A 20,929-nucleotide genomic window follows, 5' to 3' on the forward strand; every position below is an offset into this window, starting at 1 on the left:
AGTTATCCAGACCTCATGTTCATTGTGTTCCTGGCAGCAAGAGGGAGTCTGATAATTATTGTACTATTCGTTTTTTGAATCTGTTCCATGCTTTAGCATTTTCTGAAAACCTCTTTAGAACATTTTACAAAACATTTTGTATTTTTCAACGTTTCATGAACACCTTTAGACACATTTTGTGTTCTTGGTTCTGTTGCTGTAGTGAAAAACTTATAATACTTTATCATTCAGAAAACAAAAAAATTCTGTCCATAAACTAAATAGTGCCTGAAAGAGAACATTGATCCATGAAAGGGTAAAAGGTTTATTTAAATGTAAGTTATTATAGTTATTCATTAAAAAAAATATTTTTTTTCTGTCTCATGTGTGCCAGGTACTGTCCTAGATGTTAAAGACACAACAGTGGGCAAAAACATGCATAGTCCCTGCTTCCATGACACTTGAGTGAACTGAATGTGCAAAGTCCCTGTGGCACAAAGTCCCTGGGCCCAGTGTGTGTGGCTGGTATAGAAGGAACTAAAGGTATATTGGTGGGATGTCATCATTTTTTTTTTCTCTCTGTCATATTCTACCAAAAGTTATATTTAACTTTCATTAAGTAATTACTCTGTTCCAGATGTGATTTAGATGTGATTTTAAAGACTTCAGTTGAATAATCTCAAGTTTCCATGTGGTAGGTATTACTGTTATTGCCATTTTACAGGTGAAGAAGGTGAGACACAGAAAAGTTAATTCGTTCAGGTTGGGTGCAGTGGCTCATGCTTGTAATCCCAGCACTGTGGGAGGCCAAGGCAGGCAGATCATCTGAGGTCAGGAGTTCAAAACCAGCCTAGGCAACATGGTGAAACCCTGTCTCTACAAAAATACAAAAATTAGCTGGGCATGGTGGCACACGAATCACTTGAACCCAGGAGACAGAGGTTGCACTGAGCTGAGATTGCACCACTGCACTCCAGCCTGGGAGAGAGAGCAAGATCCTATCTTTAAAAAAAAAGTTATTGGTTTAAAGTTGATTAGTGGTGCTCTACTATACTCTTCTTCCCATCCTATACTCAAGTATGACCATGGGCCGGAAAGGACTCTGGTCCCTGGGTGACTCCTCAATGCAACCTTAAGAACTTCTGAAATTTCCAGAGAATTTGGATGCATGGGAACATCCAGTGGAGACTCTGTGGTCCCGAGGCCCTTATCCACCAGGCAGAGCTCAACTGATGGAGAGAATCACTGGAGAGAAGCACAGGGCATCACTATGGCTCTAATATTTGCAGATCTTATTTTACTTATGTCTAATACTGAATATAGAACAGCAACATACATATTTTGAGCTGACCTGCCTTTGAGAGTGAAGCGATTATTGTTAGCAACCCACCCCTTTTTTTCCATTGTATTTTCCCTGATGGTAGTTGAAGAAAGTATGTATATTTATTTGGCCATTTAATAAGTAAATAAATCTAGGTTTGCCAGTGTATTATTTCAACTAGAATTCTTGTTGATGGCCATACTGAATCTTTCTTCCTTTCTTTCCAGAGAGCTGGTTGGAGTTGGAGGGTGAAAGAAAATGAATTCTTTTTCTAATTTACCTGCAGAGAACTTAACCATTGCAGTCAATATGACCAAGACTTTGCCTACAGCTTTAACGCATGGATTTAATTCCACTAATGACCCACCTTCGATGTCAATTACAAGGCTTTTTCCAGCCTTATTGGAATGCTTTGGCATTGTCCTTTGTGGCTACATAGCAGGAAGGGCCAATGTCATAACATCAACACAGGCCAAAGGCCTGGGAAATTTTGTCTCCAGATTTGCACTTCCAGCTTTATTATTCAAAAACATGGTTGTACTTAATTTTTCCAATGTGGATTGGTCCTTTCTATATAGTATCTTAATTGCCAAAGCTTCTGTATTTTTCATTGTATGTGTATTAACCTTATTGGTTGCCAGTCCTGATAGTCGATTTAGCAAAGCTGGACTATTCCCTATTTTTGCTACACAAAGTAATGACTTTGCATTGGGATACCCTATAGGTAAGTTATTTTTTATTTTTCATGTGTTTAAAAAATTCAGTTTTAATTTAGGCATTTGTTAGTGACAGATTCTTACTCTTATATCTAAGAAGTTTTTCATTTTTTTCTCAAATATGTCTTAGAATGAATCATAGATTTTCCTAAACTTCAGAGTTTGAGGATCCTTTAAACATCTACCTAAAATAAATGGTCATATTCTAATAACCTTTGTGAACAGACCTAATTGTATTTTTTTCTTCCCAGTAAGCACATATGAAAGAAGCTTAATTTTTAGAAAGGATTCGATTCTGATTTAAATTATGTTTAAAAAGTAGATTTATGTCTGTATAAAAATAGTTATTATTGTTTGTGAAAGGAATTGATTTTTCTTACCGTCTAGAATACGTATTATTTAATATCAGAAATTGTTCTGGGGCCAGATGCGGTGGCTCACACCTATAATCCCAGCACTTTGGGAGGCCGAGGCAGGCAGATCACTTGAGCCTAGGAGTTCGAGACCAGCCTGGGCAACAGGGCGAAACCTCATCTCTATAAAAAATAACAACAACAACAAAAAATTAGTCAGCTGCGGTGGCACAGGGCTGTAGTCCCAGCTACCCAAGAGGCTGAGGCAGGAGGATTGCTTGAGCCCAGGAGGCAGAGGTTGCAGTGAGTCAATATTATACTACTGCACTCCAGCCTGGGCAACAGAGTGAGACCCTGTCTCAAATTTTTAAAAAAATTGTTTTTGAGCTTGTTATTCAAAATTTTAATGTATTTTAGTTGCAGTTAATTTCTTATTTAAGAACAAAAATGGTGAGAGCTTTTTTACCTTTCTAACTTTTCGTTTTTTATATTTCTAACTCTTTCAGCAGCCTAATTTTATGTTTCTATGCATATATGTTTTCCTAATGAAACAGTAAACATACCAGTTTGGGATATTGACGTATCTTGAAAGGAAACATTCTATATTTCAGAACACTCTGTCACCAAGAAAATGTATACCTAGTAGCTACTTTTTTATATTTTAAATTAAAGTTATATATACTTTGATCATCTATCAAGTATGAGGACCTGAATATTATCGATATATTCATTCATTTATTCATTCATTCTTTCACTAATAAGGAACTGTTTCGTACCAGTGGCTGTGCTAACCATTGGGATTATAACTGTGAACAAAGTTATTGCACATATTAAATTTACATTGTAATGGGAGAATAATAAAATTAAAATCATGTCAGGTGGTGACAAGGGCCATAAAAATCAAGTCATGTAGAGGGATAGGAATGTGGAGGTGCTATTTGAGGTAGGGTGGTCGATGAAGGCCTCTCTGATGATATGTCTTCTGAGCAGAGACTTGAGCCTATTGAGGGATACAATTGAAATCTACAATTAACTTTCAAGTTTCTTATCTAGCAGTTTTATCCTCTCCCCTCAAACTCCAACTTATTTCACTACTGGTGCCAAAAAGATTCTATTTAACTATACTTTTCACCTCTGTCTCTACTTTTGACTTTCCTCTATCTTGTTACCAGAAAGAGAGAAACACCTAAGAAGTTAAATAACTGTGAGTAAAGCTGGAGGTTTAAGAGACAGGAAAAACTGGGCTCATAGATAATTGAGCTACACATAGTCAGAAACTAGATAGGTGTTCCTTTAAGGTTATTGAATTTTAAAAGGAAATAAAGACTTTTGGAAAGAAAACAGCAAGGAGTTAACATGTTTGTCCATTTCCTCAGGAGAATTAATAAGGTACACTTGTCAAGGTATTTGTGGTATAAGGACCTTAGAACTGACTCAGTAGCATGGTGTTAAATATCTGATAAATATTGCTATATCTTACTTTAGACATAAACTAGAAGTATGTAGTTTCATACTCCCATAGATTAGTAAGCCGATAATGAAACAGAACTAACATTTGTAACTATATAGTTTACAGAGTACTTTCTTATATACTTATCTCATTTGAGTAAGGCAGACATTATTATCCTCATTTTCAAATAAGGAAACAGGCTTACAGAGATGTAATTATTTTATCCCAGGTCATACGACTAGCAGGTGACTGACACCCAAACCTAGGTCTTCCGGTTGCAAATCCTGGGCATTCTCTTATGCCATGCAGTTACATAATGTGCCAGTTCAATTTTCAGAAGACCCAACCAGCCTTGTAATATACTAGTTTCAGAAAAAAATCAAAGGGTTTTTTCCTCTAAAATATTCTGTAAAATGAGTAGCAGTGGAAAAAGACCTATTAGAATAGTTAATCTATTGTCATATTGAGGCAGATTTTCCAAATAAAAAATGTAATCAGCCATTTTATCACTGCTTTTCCTATGTCCCACATTAAATCAGTGAATCTGGTAATAATCATGTTTCTAGCCATGTGCCAGCCCAAATTTCCCTGATGGTTGTTTGTTGATTTTCAGGTATAATTTTTGTTATGTTTTTGTTTTTTTTAATCACAATAATGAAAGCTCTTGTAACATTAAGTTGTAGAAGATAACTTTGCTAAAAACCAATATACTAGAGAAGTGCTTTTCCATATATCTAGACATTGGAAGGTGTGGTATAGAACTATTAGGGGTGAGTATCTGCTGCCTGATAAGGTAACTTATTACTGCTGCTGTGCCCGTCTGCCTTCTGGCCTTGTTCTTGGTGAACACAGAAAGAATATTGTGTCCAAACAGAAGACCTTTCTTTCTTTTGTTTCCTGGTCTCTCCAAAGTATTCCCACTCTCTTGCTCACAGATAAGCATCGATCATGGGTTATAAGAAATGTCCTTTTTAAGACTGCATTTGTTCGACATCTGTCCAATTTACAGGTAACACAAGAAATGCTGGCAAGGAGAAGACATATAAATTAATGAATAAAGAAAAAGGATAGTCACGTTTTCTTTCGCTACATACTATGACAACTATAACACTCTATGACATTACATTAAAATGATGTATTTTTACTCCAGTAACAGAATAGTGCATATTGCAACTAAAAAAGAAGGCTGGACATGGTGGCTCATCCCTGTAATCCCAACATTTTGGAAGGCTGAGACGGAGGGATTCCTTAAGTCCAGGAGTTTGAGACCATCCTGGACAACATAGTGAAAACCCTGTCTCTACAACAACAACAGCAAAATTAGCCAGGTGTGGTGGCACAAGCCTGTAGTTCTAGCTACTTGGGAGGCTGAGGCAGGAGGATCTGTTGAGCTTAGGAGTTCAAGGCTGCAGTGAGCTATCATTGCTACTATACTCTAGCCTGGGTGACAGTGAGACCCTGTCTCTAAAAAAATAAAAACAAAAGAAGCTTACTGTGTTTTAGAGCAATTCTTTTCTAAAGTACTTTTAAAAATCCAAGTATGAGAAGAAACTAAGAATCTCCCGTGGCAAAATGTTGATTTCAGCATATCAGAATGGTACCCTGCCTCTGTCATTAAAAGATACTAATAGGGCATAGTTAAGTCCTATAATTTATTCTTCAAACAATGCTGATAGCATAAGTGCCCTGACTAATCATAATTATGGTCTAGTGTTTGAGCTGTAAACAGAAAGGAAATGAAGCATTTAACTATATGCCATTACATAATAGAATGATCTTGTCTGGGTCTTTGTGTTATATGCTAAGGATTGAAACCCTGCAGGAATCAAAATAGGAAGCACAGTGGGTGGCTAATTTTGTCTCTTAGTTCTTCAAAGCTATATAATAACTCCTCATAATGGGATTCTCCCCGCCCTCCAAGAGCCTTATTTATAAGCATTAATTAATTAGAACTTAAAAGTTGATATAATGATTGTAAACCTAATTTTAGTTACTATGCTATACCGTACTGCTTTCGTGTATATTTTTTCCGGTTTGAAAAACCATCTTCAGATTGATAGCAAAAAAAAAAGCACTGCTAATTTATAGATAAAGATGTGATGTTAATTATGCAAATGAATGGCAGAAGTAGACTGAAATTCCCATGTTGAACCCTATTCTAGTAATTTAACCTGTATTTATTTAATCACAATTTTTTTGTGTGTTCCCTCTAGACTACACTTCTGCCTTTATATGCTTGTTCAGCTGACTTAAAATACCTCAATAGTAACCTGCTTTATAAATATTCATAACATGTAAAATGTAAAAAAAGATACAAAATTTCAGTTAGATTTATTGTACAACATGGTGATGATGGTTAATAACAACGGATTCTTGAAAATTGCTGAGAGTAGATTTTGTGTTCTCATCACAAAAAATGATAAATATATGAGATTATGCATATTTTTAATTAGCTTGATTTAGCCATTCTATAACATATACATATTTTAAAACATTATGTACATTATAAATATATATAATTTATATTTATCAATTAAAAACAAATGTTTTTAAAAGTAAAAATAAAGTTTAAAAATGGATTCATTGACAACAATTCGATGTAAAGAGCTGTGTATAAGAAAATACATGTTTACTACATCTGAAACTTTTGGCATTCATTGATGTGTTCATACAATTCAGCAAGTATTTTCAGATTTTCTCAAGCATTATGCCAAGGACTGTAGGCTATTAAAATGATGCTTTCAGGGAACTTAGAATTTATTGAGGTGGCACTACTATGAAACAAAGTGCTGCAGAATATCAGAGAAGGGGAGATTAATGACATAGGTTGAAGACTTGATGGAAAGTGTAGTGCCAGAGACAGGCCTTAAGTAGTAGGTGAGATTTAGGTTAAAAAAGGAGATAGTGAGAAGTTAGGGGGTGATGGTATGAACAGCATAAAGAACTAGTAATTATGAATGTGGTGGTTGTCTGGTATAACTGTTATTAAACTGGCTGATGGAGTCTTTGCGTTAAGGATGGAATGGATAAGTAAGGGGCCAGTTGTGGAGACTGGACTGTGAATGTTAAAAGAAAGGTTTTTTTGTTTTTTGGGTTTTTTTTGAGATGGAGTCTCACTCTGTTGCCCAGGTTGTAGTGCCATGGTGCAGTCTTGGCTCACTGCAACCTCCGCCTCCCAGGTTCAAGCAATTATCCTGCCCCGGCCTTCCAAGTAGCTGGGACAATGGGCATGTGCCACCACACCCAGCTAATTTTTGTATTTTTAGTAGAGACGGGGTTTCACCATGTTGGCCAGGCTCATCTTGAACTCCTGACCTCGTGATCCGCCTGCCTCGGCCTCCCAAAGTGCTGGGATTACAGGCATGAACCACCACACCAGGCAAAAGAAAGGTTTTGTAGCTGTTCCTGTGGGCAGTGAGAACCGTGAGAAAATCTTACCTTTTGAAAGTTTAGATTTAGATGGTACTATTAGCAGTGAATAAAATGGATGAAGAAGGTGGTTGAGAAAATCCAAGAGAATGTTGGCTGGTAAACACATGAAGTAATCTAATTTTGAGATTTTTAACTAATGATTATAGTAGCAATCAAGAGGAGAAAATCCTTCCAAAGAAGAAGGAAAGTATGTGGTGAATGGCCAAATATAAAAACTGTTGCTTAAATTTGCACTGAGTTCTTAAAACAATGTAAAGTTCATTATGTGGTGGTGATTAAATGCTAGTGTGCCAGGAAAGTAAATTTCTGGAAAAAGGCATAAATATAAGGGGCTTTGAGTAGATCATAGAACTGTATAGCTGTGTTGTCAAACGAAAACATGTTATGCATCTTATTGTGGCTGGTTAGGAAAAATTCTGATACTCAGATGAAAACATAAGACTTTTCCAAAATATATGCTCTATTATAAAAACTGAGTGGTAGACAGGTCTGAACATCTTTCTCTTGAGATAAAATATCTCAAGAGAATCAGAAATATAGTTATCTAAAAATAGTTATCAAAAGTGCTGCTTTTTGTTTAAAAGATGAAGTCTATGAAACCTGAAAGAAAACCACTAACTTATATAACCAGCATATCTAATTTGGAAATCAGTGGAAAGAACTTATAAAATTTTATGTAATCAAATATTTTTTAGCCACTGCTTCATTTTGGAGATATTACAGATCTTGAATTTACTTAGCTGAGAAAATCGGGATTGAATCTGTTAAAAAATAAGTTTTAGCTTTTAAGAAAAACGTGACCTTCTAAAGGTTATATAATCTAGTTATATAACTTTAATGGGACATGTGCATGACATTAACTGAACTTACATATCCTGAGTAAGTAAACAAGTGTATTTTCCTGCCTATGTCACTTTATCTTAGTGTAAATTGAGAAACCTAATCTTTTACATGTTTTCACATGGTTGCTTCTTTCCTTGTGAGCGATTGTGGCTGTTCTTTTTTATCTTTCTCAACTTCAAATCAATTATAAATCAGCCTTTGTTTGCATTAGATTGTATAATTTCAGGACCCATTGCCAAAAATGGCTGGAGACCAGTTTGTTTACTAAAAGGCCCTAAGTTGCTCTAATGAACTCAAGATTAGGTCACCAACCCTCACGTCTACCAAGAAACTGCTAGAGGTCTGATCCCACTCACTCACCTCCCTCATGAGATTAAAAAAACGCATCTTATGCAGTGGTTAGGTCCTAAAGTCATCTTGTATACTCAAACTGTTGAAAATGCTCACCAAATACAGCACACATACTTCGTCTATATTGTACCATTTTTCATAAGTGTAACACAGCCAGATTTTTTTAGCCAGCATTGTTTTTCAATGAACAGCAGTTGAAATAATTTGTTTGCACTTGGAAACATGTTATGCGGGGGGCGGGGTGGGGGGGGGGAATGAAGCTTTTGTTTTCCTAAGAGGGTATGGTTGAATTTGTGTTAATTAAATGTGCATTGATGTGACTCTACTGTATTTCCCTCCCAAACATTGTAAGATCCACCTTTCTATCTCTACTCCTTAAGTATCTCCACTGGTCTTCTTTGAAGGTATTCTTTCCTTTTCATTCCTCTCAAATGGAGATTGTTTATTTTCCCATTGCCACATAAGCAATGGAAGGTAGGACTGGCATCCTCAGAGCTACTGTGGACCCTTGCTGGACTATCCCTTTGCTCTGTTGTTAAAAACTACTTTGAGGTTCATGCTTTCTGGCTAGACCACTCATCCTGTCTGCTGTTAACCTGCTGACCTCATTCTGGGCATTCCCCCTCATTCACCTTTATCCCAAGTTTTGTCATTATCTTGTGAACTACCATGAAATTCTCTGCCCCGTCATTTCCTTGACCTCCTCATCTCCAGTGATGTTTTCCTTTAGTCCATTTCAGCCACTAAGTCCCATAGCCACATCCTGGACCTTGTCATCTGGAAAATATTTAACTGAGTAGCTCATTACCTGTTTTACTCTGAACTCCTGCACTTCCAACTGCCCCTAATTCCTAGAGGCCTCCAAACATCTCCCGTCTTCATTTCTTTTCTTACACAGCGTGGCCTCCGTCACATCCGTGCGCCTTTTTAGTTCCTTAAATAACTCCTACTCTCTCCTTAACCCTCTGTGATCTGACTTCTGTCTCTTACCACTCCAGTAAAACTGCTCTCTCCATGGATACCAATAAACGCATTTTTGCTATTACTACTTAAATGTTTAGTTTGTCCCTAGATTTTTACTTTGAATTGTTTCTTCTAAAAATTCTACAATTCTGCCCATTTTTGGAGACTTATTTTAACCCTTAGATGGTTAAAAATTAGGTTTAAAAATAATGTGTAAACTTGGTTATCATTTTATAAGCTATATGATATTTATTACATTTTTCTTTTTTCAGATTTATTACTAAAATGTACTTTTCCAAAATAGGCTATTTGGGTCATTTTGAAAATTTCAGATTTATCATTGCTATAAAGTAGAGAAAATGTTATATACATAACACATCTCTCTTTCTGTGGTCATCATTTAGAAATCAATATTCTTGTTTTGCAGTTGAAGCTTTATATCAAACTACATACCCAGAATATCTCCAGTATATTTATTTGGTGGCACCAATATCTCTTATGATGTTAAACCCTATAGGGTTTATCTTCTGTGAAATCCAAAAGTGGAAAGACACTCAAAATGCTTCTCAAAATAAAGTAAAAATTGTGGGACTTGGACTCCTGCGTGTATTACAGAACCCAATAGTATTTATGGTCTTCATTGGCATCGCCTTCAATTTTATTCTTGATCGAAAGGTACCTGTATATGTCGAAAATTTTCTTGATGGACTTGGAAATTCTTTTTCTGGATCAGCCCTATTTTACCTTGGTCTCACGATGGTGGGAAAAATAAAGAAACTGAAGAAGTCAGCATTTGTTGTACTAATTCTTCTCATCACAGCTAAACTGTAAGTATCACTTATTTAACTTTAGAATTGTACTTTTTGAAAGCCGTATTTAGCCAATTCGTCAGCAGTATGTCTGCAGCCATTTTCCCCTTTGACCATTAATAACCCCTCCCTGTAGAATAGTTGTGAGATAAAGGAAAATGTGATGTTGGTGTATTCAGGAAAGTCATTTCCTTATTCCTTGTAGCTTATTCTTTCCATTTTACTGTCAGAGGGTAAAGATGATGGGTTTCCCTTTAGCTTTTATGTAAAGTTTACTCAGTATCTCCTCATGTCCCATTTTGACAGTATTTTGAAATAAATTTTGCAGCATTTCTGACTTTTCCCAATCCATAAAGATCCTAAAGACAAAAGCATCTTAGTAATAACCAGAACAATAATTTCTAATCAAACATTTTTCATGAATTTGGGAAAAGCATTTTGTAGTTCTGAGGTTGGCCAAACTTTCTAAATATAGCTAAGTCAATATGAATGATTATTATCAGCCATATGATCCTGGCTTGCCAAATGAAAAGTGCTCACCAACTTCTTTGTTGTTGTTGTTCTTGTTGTTCTTGTTGTTTTTGTTTGAAACAGAGTCCCGCTCTGTCACCCAGGCTGGAGTGCAGTGGTGTGATCTTGGCTCACTGCAATCTCCGCCTCCCAGGTTCAAGCAGTTCTCTTCCCTCAGCCTCTCAAGTAGCTGGGATTACAGGTGCCTGCCACCACAACTGGCTGATTTTTGTATTTTTAGTAGAGATGGGATTTCACCGTGTTGGCCAGGCTGGTCTCAAACTGCTGACCTCAGGTGATCTGTCCACCTCGGCCTCCCAAAGTGCTGGGATTACAGGCATGAGCCACTGTGCCCAGCCTCAACTTCTTAGTTAATAGTTCTTCAGCTTACTTGGTCCATTAGCCATGGAGTTGTACTTGATGGTGCAGGTGACATAATTTTACTGCAAGATTATCCCAAAGTACTTGAGGTATACTTAACTATGGCATTCCCCTCATGTATAGACAGTTATATTCATGAGACCAGTGCAACATAACCCAATATTTTTATTTTCATAATAATAATGAATATAAGTACTGAAAATTATTTATGGCGATGTTATGCTCTTCAGAAACAAAGTATTAGTATTGCCAAAGTAATAAGTATAGTTTTAACAATAATGGTATTATCAACTGTTGCTTATCAGTAAAATTTAAATATTCTAATTTTAAAGATTTTCGGGGGGTCTTTGATACTTATTAGATATTTAAGTTTTTTAATTAAGAAAATACAGATAAAAGTAGTTCTTTACTCCATCCCAGAGTGCCTTGCTAGGTGCTGCCGTGAAAATGTTACCAATCTTGGTCTTGCTGATTTTAAAGGAGAGCCCCATTTGCTCAGCTACTGTGGATTTGCAGTTTCTATGGAATCCTGAAGGATTTGTTTAATAATTGGCTCTTCAACAGGTCTGCATTTCACTAGTTTTCTGCTCCATCTCAGTTGTTTTAGTTACTTTGCTAATTTTTTTTTTTTTTTTTTTGTATTTACAAAGATGAAGAGCTACTTGAAGATACCTATTTTTCTACAGGATTTTAGAATCTTTTTTTTTTTTTTTTTTTTGGAGCTGGAGTCTTGCTCTGCCACCCAGGCTGGAGTACAATGGCGTGATCTCAGCTCACTGCAACCTCCACCTCCCAGGTTCAAGTGATTCTCCAGCCTCAGCTTCCCGAGTAGCTGGGATTACAGGCACGTACCACCATGCCCGGCTAATTTTTTGTATCTTTAGTAGAGACAGGGTTTCACCATACTGGCCAGGCTGGTCTTGAACTCCTGACCTCGTGATCCACCTGCCTTGGCCTCCCAAAGTGCTGGGAATACAGGCTTGTGCCACCACGCCCGGCAGTATTTTAGAATCTTATTAAGCAATGTTATTATTAACTGAACCATTTCAACCCCTAATCATGATAAAGTTCAGCTTTTTTTTTTCAAAAAAGGAGTTTCTCTCTCTCTAGAATACTTTGAAAGAAAGAAAAGGAGTTTAGTAATTCTCTTGAAAGAAGTTTTTATGCAGATTGTCAACCTTCTTTCTTTCTTTGAACATTTCAGTAAACCGATAGAGGAAGCAAGAAAGTAGCTAGAATTGCAACTTTTATGATCTTTTGGCAAAAAAAAAAAAAATTATTTGTAGAATCAAAAAAATCTTTTTTTCCCTCCTAATCCCTGATGTGTGAGGTATTTCCAGAATATTGTTACACTTTAAATGACTTCAAGTTGAATTCTTGATTCTTTCAACAAAATATGCCCAGGTAGACATGCACAGAATGTGTGCATGCAAATAGACATACCTTCTGGGCAGGAGAACCTGATGCCAAATTCACCAGAGCAGCCTGCTGCTGGGGACCACCATGCTTTCATATCAAGTAAATGATGTTTTTCTTTTTTCTTCAGTCTGGTGCTGCCACTTTTGTGCAGAGAAATGGTGGAACTCTTGGACAAAGGCGACAATGTGGTGAACCATACAAGTTTATCAAATTATGCATTTCTGTATGGCGTCTTTCCTGTAGCACCAGGAGTGGCTATCTTTGCAACACAGTTCAACATGGAAGTAGAAATTGTATGTTTGTAGTACTTTCTAAGTTTGATTGTGTGTTTAGTAGAAACAAATTTTTAAATTCGTTTTTAATTTTTTAAAATTCTTTTTTAAAAACGAAAAAATAGAGACGACAGGAGTCTCACTATGTTGCCCCAGGCTGATTTCAAACTCCTGCCTTCTGCCTCGGCCTCCCAAAGTGCTAGGATTACAGGCATGAGCCACCATGCCCAGCCCATTTTTAATTTCTAAACATAGAAAGCAATGTCGTTTTTTATGAGGCCCCGCACTTTGGGAGGCTGAGGTGGGCAGATCACTTGAGGCCAGGAGTTCGAGACCAGCCTGGCCAACACGGTGAAACCCTGTCTCTACTAAAAATACAAAAATTAGCTGGGTGTGGTGGTAGAGGCCTGTAATCCCAGCTACTCGGGTGGCTGAGGCACAAGGTTTGTTTGAACCTGGGAGGCAGAGGTTGCAGTGAGCTAAGATTGTACTGCACTCCAGCCTGGGTGATAGAGCAAGCAGCACTATTTTTTATGAGAATTTGGTGTCTATAAGCTATCTCATTATAAGGAAATAGGCGTCATGTAACATAATGTAACAACAGTCATTTAATCTGGGGTCTTTAGTCAGCCATGACTTTTTTTATTAGTTTTTTTTAGTTTTAACTATTTTATTTCTGTACTTATACAGAAACCTAAAAATTATTTACAGAAGGGTAACTTTGACATTTTGAAGAAAAAAATGCCTATTTTATTCATTGATAATTTCAAGCACCAGATGCAAAATACCACATAATCAACTGCAGCAGATAGATAAAATCGACACCAAATTATTAAGTGTCTAAATGTATTGTACCTGGTATCTACAGCATCAGAGTAAATGATTTTTAAATATAATACGAAGGAACTAAGTTGTTTAATGGAGGTCAATTCTGTTATTTAATCTGTAAAATACATATTTGCATGGTAATTTTCTTTTTCTGAATTCCTTTTTTTTGCTGTATAGTTTGTGAAATAGGTTTATTTATATCATTGCTATGTTTTACTTCCTAGAACCTAGAGGATAACTAACCATCAACAGTGGAATTTCTAGTATTTATTATGCATGAATATAAAGTAAGCATAGATTAGAAGAGGAACCAAGGTAACTTAATTGTATTTTCTATTAAGGATTCTCAGAAAGGGGAAGTATGGTGTTGGATAACATGCTGGATTTTATAATGTCTTTACTGTGTCTCATTTTTATTGTAGAATGTTTTAGTGTGCCGTGGTTATTTGAAGTTTAAAATATTGTTTAATTGAGATTGTAACTCCTCCATTTAATTTCATTTTTGCAGATAACCTCAGGGATGGTGATAAGCACGTTTGTGTCTGCTCCCATCATGTACGTTTCTGCCTGGTTACTGACCTTTCCCACTATGGACCCTAAGCCGTTGGCGTATGCCATCCAGAATGTTAGTTTTGATATAAGTATTGTCAGCCTGATCTCCTTGGTAAGCACCTTGCATGCCAAAATGAATGGAAACCACAGAGTGAGTTTTGAGAATAGATTGTTGATAGAAAGGGATTTAAAAATCTAGTTTCTTATGAAATAAAGAAAGCTAAAGCCTGCCCATAAAATATAATATCATCTTTCTGATTAACTGAATTTTGTCTTTCCTTTTGGGAGTTAGAGTTCTACAGCAGACAAGACGTGAGATTTAGTCAGACCTGGATTTTATTCCTGGCCCTCTCACAAACTAGCTGTATGTCCCTGTGGAGTTACCTTACCCTCTCTAAACTTCTGTTTTCCAGCATAAAATAATGACAATAATTTCACATATTTCCACGGGATTTTTAAGGGACTAAATGAAATAATATATGTAAAAAGCATTCTGCAAATGATGAATCACTATAGAATTCCTAGCTGTTCTGGAATCATGGGGTCAGAAGGTATCTTTGAGTTCAAGTCCAACCGCCTATTTAATGTTAATGAAACTTTTGGTTACTTCTCAAACTGAATATGTCTAACTAAAATTAAATAATTAAGTATATAACAGCTAGAGTATCTTACAGATCAAATGGCCTATTGAATTCATGTTAGTAAAACTACAGATATTCTGGCTGAAAAAAAAAGACAATATGTACAGTTAAAGGAAAGGAGGTGGGGGATGAATATGTATATTGGTAGCAAATAAATGTGTGATTAATTTTAAAGAAATTCCACCTCTGTCACATATTCTTAAAATCTGCTACACCCATTCATAACAGGGCAGTTTGGGGAAAGAGACCATATACATTTCAGTTGGCAATAAGGAAAGAAGGAAATCAGTCAGGATACTTACCTGACCACTATGTAGGTAGAATGGAAGCCCAATCCTTTAAAATATAAGGAATGTGATCTGGCACTGTGGCTCATGCCTGTAATCCCAGCACTGTGGGAGGCAGAGGCAGGCAGATCACTTGAGGCCAGGAGTTCAAGACCAGCCTGGCCAACATGGAGAATCCCCATCTCTAGTAAAAATATAAAATTAGTTAGGCGTGTTGGTGTGCATCTGTAATCCCAGCTACCTGGGTGGCTGAGGCACAAGAGTCACTTGAGTCTGGGAGGCGGAGGTTTTAGTGAGCCAAGATCACACCACTGCACTTCAGTGAGACTCTGTCTCACACACACAAAAAGAATAAAAAATGAGGAATGTAAGATGGTTAATCTTAAAGGTGGGTGGTATGTGTTGTTTGAAGTAAAACAGCTTGCCATTGAGATATCCCATGAGACAATATGGTGGAGATGAGAAAGGAAGAAAACTTAGAATAGTGCATTATTGTAACTATCTCCCACTAAAGCTTGAATAGTTGTCTGTGACCCTGTGTCCCACCCCAGACACGAAAGGTAGGCATAGTTAGAACATGGCCCTGGTCAAGGGATTAGTTCTTTCTTGTTGAGACAGAGTCTCCCTCTGTTGCCCAGGCTGGAATGCAGTGACATGATCTCGGCTTGGCTCACTGCAACTTCTGCCTCCTGGGTCCAAGCAGTTCTCCTCCCTTAGTCTCCCAAGCAGCTGGGATTACAGGCATGCACTACCATACCCAGCAGAGGTGAGGTTTCGCCATGTTGGTCAGGCTGGTCTCGAACTCCTGACCTCAAGTGATCTCCCTGTCTGAGCCTCCCAAAGTGCTGGGATTACAGGTGTGAACCACTGCATCTGGCCAAGGCATTAGTTTTTTGTTTTGTTTTGTTTTTTGAAATGGAGTCTTGCTCTGTCACCCAGGCTACACCACGATCTTGGCTCACTGCAACCTCGGCCTCCCAGGTTCAAGCAATTCTTCTGCCTTAGCCTCCCGAATAGCTGGGATTACAGGCACCCGCCACCACACTCGGTTAATTTTTGTATTTTTAGTAGAGACGGGGTTTCACCATGTTGGCCAGGCTGGTCTCAAACTCCTGATCTCAGGTGATCCACCCACCTTGGCCTCCCAAAATTCTGAGATTACAGGCATGAGCCACAATGCCTGGCCGCATTAGTTCTTAAAGACCCTGTAATTTTTGGGAGAGTTAATTTATTATGGGATCTCTCCACGCTTGTTGTTTTACATTGGTTATAATAATTTACCTTTTTGGAACTAGACAGATTAAATAAAATATTGGAAATTCTTTCTGAACCAGGACAAAGAAGGTTATTTAAAGAGGCTAATCATTGTGTTATTTAATAAGTAATTGTAAAGATTAAGAAACATGAACAACTTTTGAACCTTTTGTCTTCAAGGTCTGGTCTCTGGCTATTCTTCTTTTGAGTAAGAAGTATAAACAGCTTCCTCATATGCTTACAACTAATTTACTCATTGCTCAGGTTAGTAAAACTACTAGTATTTAGAACTATGCTTTTCTAATGGATTATTCTACTGTAGAGGGGAAAATAACTTTGCTAGGTTTTTCCAGTTATGAAGTCAGAAGTATTACCAAATGCAGTCAATTACAGTTTGATTACAATTAGTAGATGCCTAACATATTTAATATTGCAAAATGTCTTAAACTATCTAAAGTTGAGGCTAATAATGGCATTTGATGATAACTGCATTTTTTAATAGAAACAATTTAATCATTAATAATTGAACTTTCACAATCTTATTTTTCTAATTAATATTTGCATGTCTCAAATTATAATAGAAAGAACTTTAGCAATTTTAATATAAGCCATTACTAAATACAGGTATAAGATTAATATTTAGAGTGTATTCATCTGTTTCAATTGAATATGTATATTGTCAAAGGCTCTGGTATAAACTGGATTTTTAACATAAAGTTTGAAGTTTTAGTATAAGTCGTGTGTAATACTTGAAAATTATTCACGAAAAATTTTAAATGAATAATTATATTTCCTGTGAATGAAAGATGAATATGGCTGGCTTAATTGGAATTTTCTGTTGCGGTATTGAATTATATGGTTTTCTTAGCTATTTACAAAGTCTTTTAATAATTTTTTCCTTAGTCTATTGTCTGTGCTGGAATGATGATATGGAATTTTGTTAAAGAAAAAAATTTTGTTGGACAAATTTTGGTGTTTGTTCTGTTGTACAGCTCCCTCTATAGCACCTACCTGTGGACAGGTGAGTTGGATTATGAATGAAAATTGAGGTCTGTTCCCCACCCCACCCCATTCCTAATAACCTGAGCTTCTAGTGATCTATTTGAAGTCTGGTTGTACAGGATCAAGGCATGCCCTGAGGCAGATCTGCCCACCCACAAAGGCCATCGGCAAAGCTGAGTTCTGTTTCCTAATGTAGTCTAGTCCTGCCTGGGCTTAGGGCCTTGTCCACTCACATGGTCCTTTTCCCCAGGGCCTGTGCCTCTAGGCTGCTGTCAGTGCTGCTCCCTTTTGGAGACAAGAGGGAAGATACTGGAGGCAGATGGAGAAAGGAGGGAATGGGCAAGATGCGTGAGGTGTGTTCCAGAGCTCACTATCGAGTCCTGCTGAACAGGGAAATTCTGGCTCTGCCTCACGCAAATTACTTAACTTTTGAAGCCTCAGTTTCCTCATCTGTAAAACTAGGTTACAGCACCTTACAGAGTTATTTTGAGGACAAAAATGAGATGTGAGTATTTATGTCTGGTACATGGTAGGCACTAAACAAATGGAACTATGGTAGTTATTAAATAGAAGGATTAGAGGTAATAAAAGAACAAGAAAACTAGGGGAATAAAAGGGCATGGAAATAGAAAAGGACCCAGTGAGAAAGACTGTTTCTCATTTCATCTGGCTCCAAAAAGGATATTCAAAATGTTGTACCACATTGCTATTTTGAAGTATAATATTTATATGGATGCATACATTCTGGTATGTTTGTGAAAAATTTTGTGTGACTCTTTCATATTCATCCTACAAATTTGAACCTGTAAAATGGCACATAAAAGGAAATAGTAGAATGGTAGGAGGCAGGTGTCAGGAAGTGACTGCAAAGGATGGACCTTTGATTTCATGCCTTCAGGATCAAAAGCAGGTCCCATCTCAGTCAACAGCCTTTTGAAGTGAAGCAACAATGTGGTGAGGAATCACGAAATGAAAAATTCAGCACAAACAGAAGATGGTTTGTGCTTCTTAAAGGCAAGTACATCTTGCATAGCATGGGTTTTTATGCAATGTCAAATTAAAAGAGCCTAAGAGTTTATATTTCAAAATATCGACGGACCAACTTGATCTCTAATAACTAGGTTTATTCAGGTTAACTTTATAATCAGAATAAGAGAGCAGCAACTAGATCAATCAATTAAAATGTCCTAAGTATCTCTGAAACCCTCTTCAAGCATGCATGCCAAAGTCTATTCAAAGAAGTTGTTCTGAATTCCCAAAACCCAATAAAGGTGCCCTTTAGCCATCAGATTATTATGCTATGACAGAATTTTATATCTGAAAATGTTATTTTAAGTCATCCCATTCAATCATTTTTAGTTTTACTCATTTTCATACCATCCTCACAATTTTTGCCGTATCTGCATACTACTTGTTCTTTTTTCCTTAAAATTGATTTACTTTTTTAAAAAACTTTAATCAGTTGAGCCTTATATCAATAAAATCCCAGGTTTCATTTGTTATTTATTTTTTTCAAATACACTTTAAAATAAACGCTTAACCAGTCAAAACATTTTCACCTTTGTGACACCTATAATCTCTACACCTTAGGAAACACTGGTCTAATTTAAATCCTTCATTTTGCAAACTGAGAAATAGGCCCAAAAAATTAGACTGATTTAGGCAGGAGCTGTCACAGCTTCTTCAGTGAGAGATCCAGGGCTAGCTGGATTCCGCCTGTTTGTATATAGTTCTTTTCACAAGGCAGGAGTAATGCACATTAGAATTTTAAAGACTGCTTTTGCTACTGTAACACAGATGGTACTCTTTTGTGATTGGTTACTTGTTTCCCTGGCACTGCAACTATACAGTGTACAAATGGATTGAGGGAGGAACAGTGGTAAAGAAAACCAATTCTCAAGGACCTCGATGTCAATTTATATTAAATCTAGCACAGTGTTATTTTATCTGTACAATCTTAAATTTAGGTATGTATTCTTTATATACAGCTAATATGCAATTCTAAAACCAAAGCAAATTCACAGATTCTATTCAAGCAAAACTACAAACCCAGTAATTCTAATTAGCAACATTAATTAACACGACAAAGGATCTTGTTTTGCTAATGTAAATCATAGCTTGAAACATAAAATGGAACTCACTGCTATGGCTTTTTTGCCTTGCCTTTACTTCCATATGTGGGGTTTTAACCTTGTTATCTCACTGATATTCTTTCTTCAAACTACCACTTCATTTGGACTGTGTGTTGTAATATCATTTGGCCTTCACTTGACTCAAACTTAATATAAAATCCATTGTAAGCTCTGGCCAGTCACAGTGGCTCATGCCTGTAATCCCAACACTTTGGGAGATCCAGGCAGGAGGATTGCTTGAGGTCAGGAGTTCGAGACTAGCCTGGGCAACATAGTAAGACCCTCTCTCTATAAAAAATGTGAAAATTAGCTGGGCATGCTGGTACATGCCTGTAGTCCCAGCTACTCAGGAGGCTGAGGCAGGAGGATCCCTTGAGCCCAGAATTTTGAGCTATGATTGTGCCACTGCACCCCAACCTGGGCAACAGAGTGAGACCCCCATCTCTAAAATAAAATTAAAATAAACCCAATGTAAATTCTGAAATCATGAGAGTGCGCATTGGTTACAAGGTGGATACACAGCTGACTACCATTGAAAAAAAAAAAGAAAGACTTAAAATTTCTCACAGAAATTCCCAGATCCTGAAGAATATGTCTTAGGCACCCTAGGGGTCCACAAATCTGAGTTTGAGAAACCGATTCAAGAAACAAATAATTTAGCTTGTGTCAAAAGGCTAGGTTTCTAGTCCCACTCTGCCCTCTGCTGGCTGTATGACTTGGGCAAACCCTCATTTCCACATCTATAAAATGAAGGTGCTAATTTAAAATAGAGGTCCCTTTCAACTTTAAAGTTCTAAGATCCTATAACTATGTAGAATTTATTAGATAAAATGTTACTTGTATACATAATTACATATAAGTTGTAAGGAAAGTTCAAGAACTTCAAAACACTTGTGTTTGTATTAAATTCAGAGTGTGTTTGTGTTAAGCCCTATCATTACACTTAGGACGTTTTCTAAAAACATAACATGGGTAAGAGTTGCCCATACTTCTTAGCACCAGAAGAGGGGGGTGCTTTTATTTTTAGAATTGTTCTGTATTCAGTTAGAAAATGTTTTTCAGCTGGACCCAGTGGTTCATACCTATAATTCCAGAACTTTGGGAGGCCAAGGCAGGTGGATCACTTGAGGCCAGGAGTTCAACACCAGCATGGGCAACATGGTGAAGCCCATCTCTACTAAAAATACAAAATTAGCCTGACGTGGTGGTGCACATCTGTAATCCTAACTACTCGTTTGGCTAAGGCATGAAAATTGCTTGAACCCAGGAGGCAGAGGTTGCTGTGAACCAAGATCATGCCACTGAACTCCAACCTGGGCAACAGAGTAAGACTCTGTCTAAAGAAAAAAAAAAAGGCCGGGCGCGGTGGCTCAAGCCTGTAATCCCAGCACTTTGGGAGGCCGAGACGGGTGGATCACGAGGTCAGGAGATCGA

At 37.0% G+C, this 20,929-nt stretch overlaps 1 protein-coding gene across 2 annotated transcripts in view; it reads left to right on the forward strand.

Annotated features, from left to right (window-relative positions):
• Positions 1-370: 370 nt before the first annotated feature.
• GPR155 (G protein-coupled receptor 155) overlaps positions 371-20,929 on the forward strand; it is a 48,361-nt gene continuing 27,802 nt past the window's right edge. The window contains exons 1-7 of one of the 2 annotated variants that reach the window (XM_011991883.1): positions 371-522; positions 1,528-2,024; positions 9,836-10,235; positions 12,655-12,820; positions 14,136-14,291; positions 16,542-16,625; positions 17,265-17,382. In XM_011991883.1, coding sequence (XP_011847273.1) covers positions 1,559-2,024; positions 9,836-10,235; positions 12,655-12,820; positions 14,136-14,291; positions 16,542-16,625; positions 17,265-17,382 — 1,390 coding nt within the window. In that variant the 5' untranslated portion in view covers positions 371-522; positions 1,528-1,558. Of the gene's footprint in view, positions 523-627; positions 674-1,527; positions 2,025-9,835; positions 10,236-12,654; positions 12,821-14,135; positions 14,292-16,541; positions 16,626-17,264; positions 17,383-20,929 lie in introns of those variants that run through there. The other variant, XM_011991885.1, reaches the window with a different exon arrangement.

Source organism: Mandrillus leucophaeus, unplaced genomic scaffold (genome assembly GCF_000951045.1).
Source record: "Mandrillus leucophaeus isolate KB7577 unplaced genomic scaffold, Mleu.le_1.0 Scaffold40, whole genome shotgun sequence".
Classification (NCBI taxonomy): Eukaryota; Metazoa; Chordata; class Mammalia; order Primates; family Cercopithecidae; genus Mandrillus; species Mandrillus leucophaeus.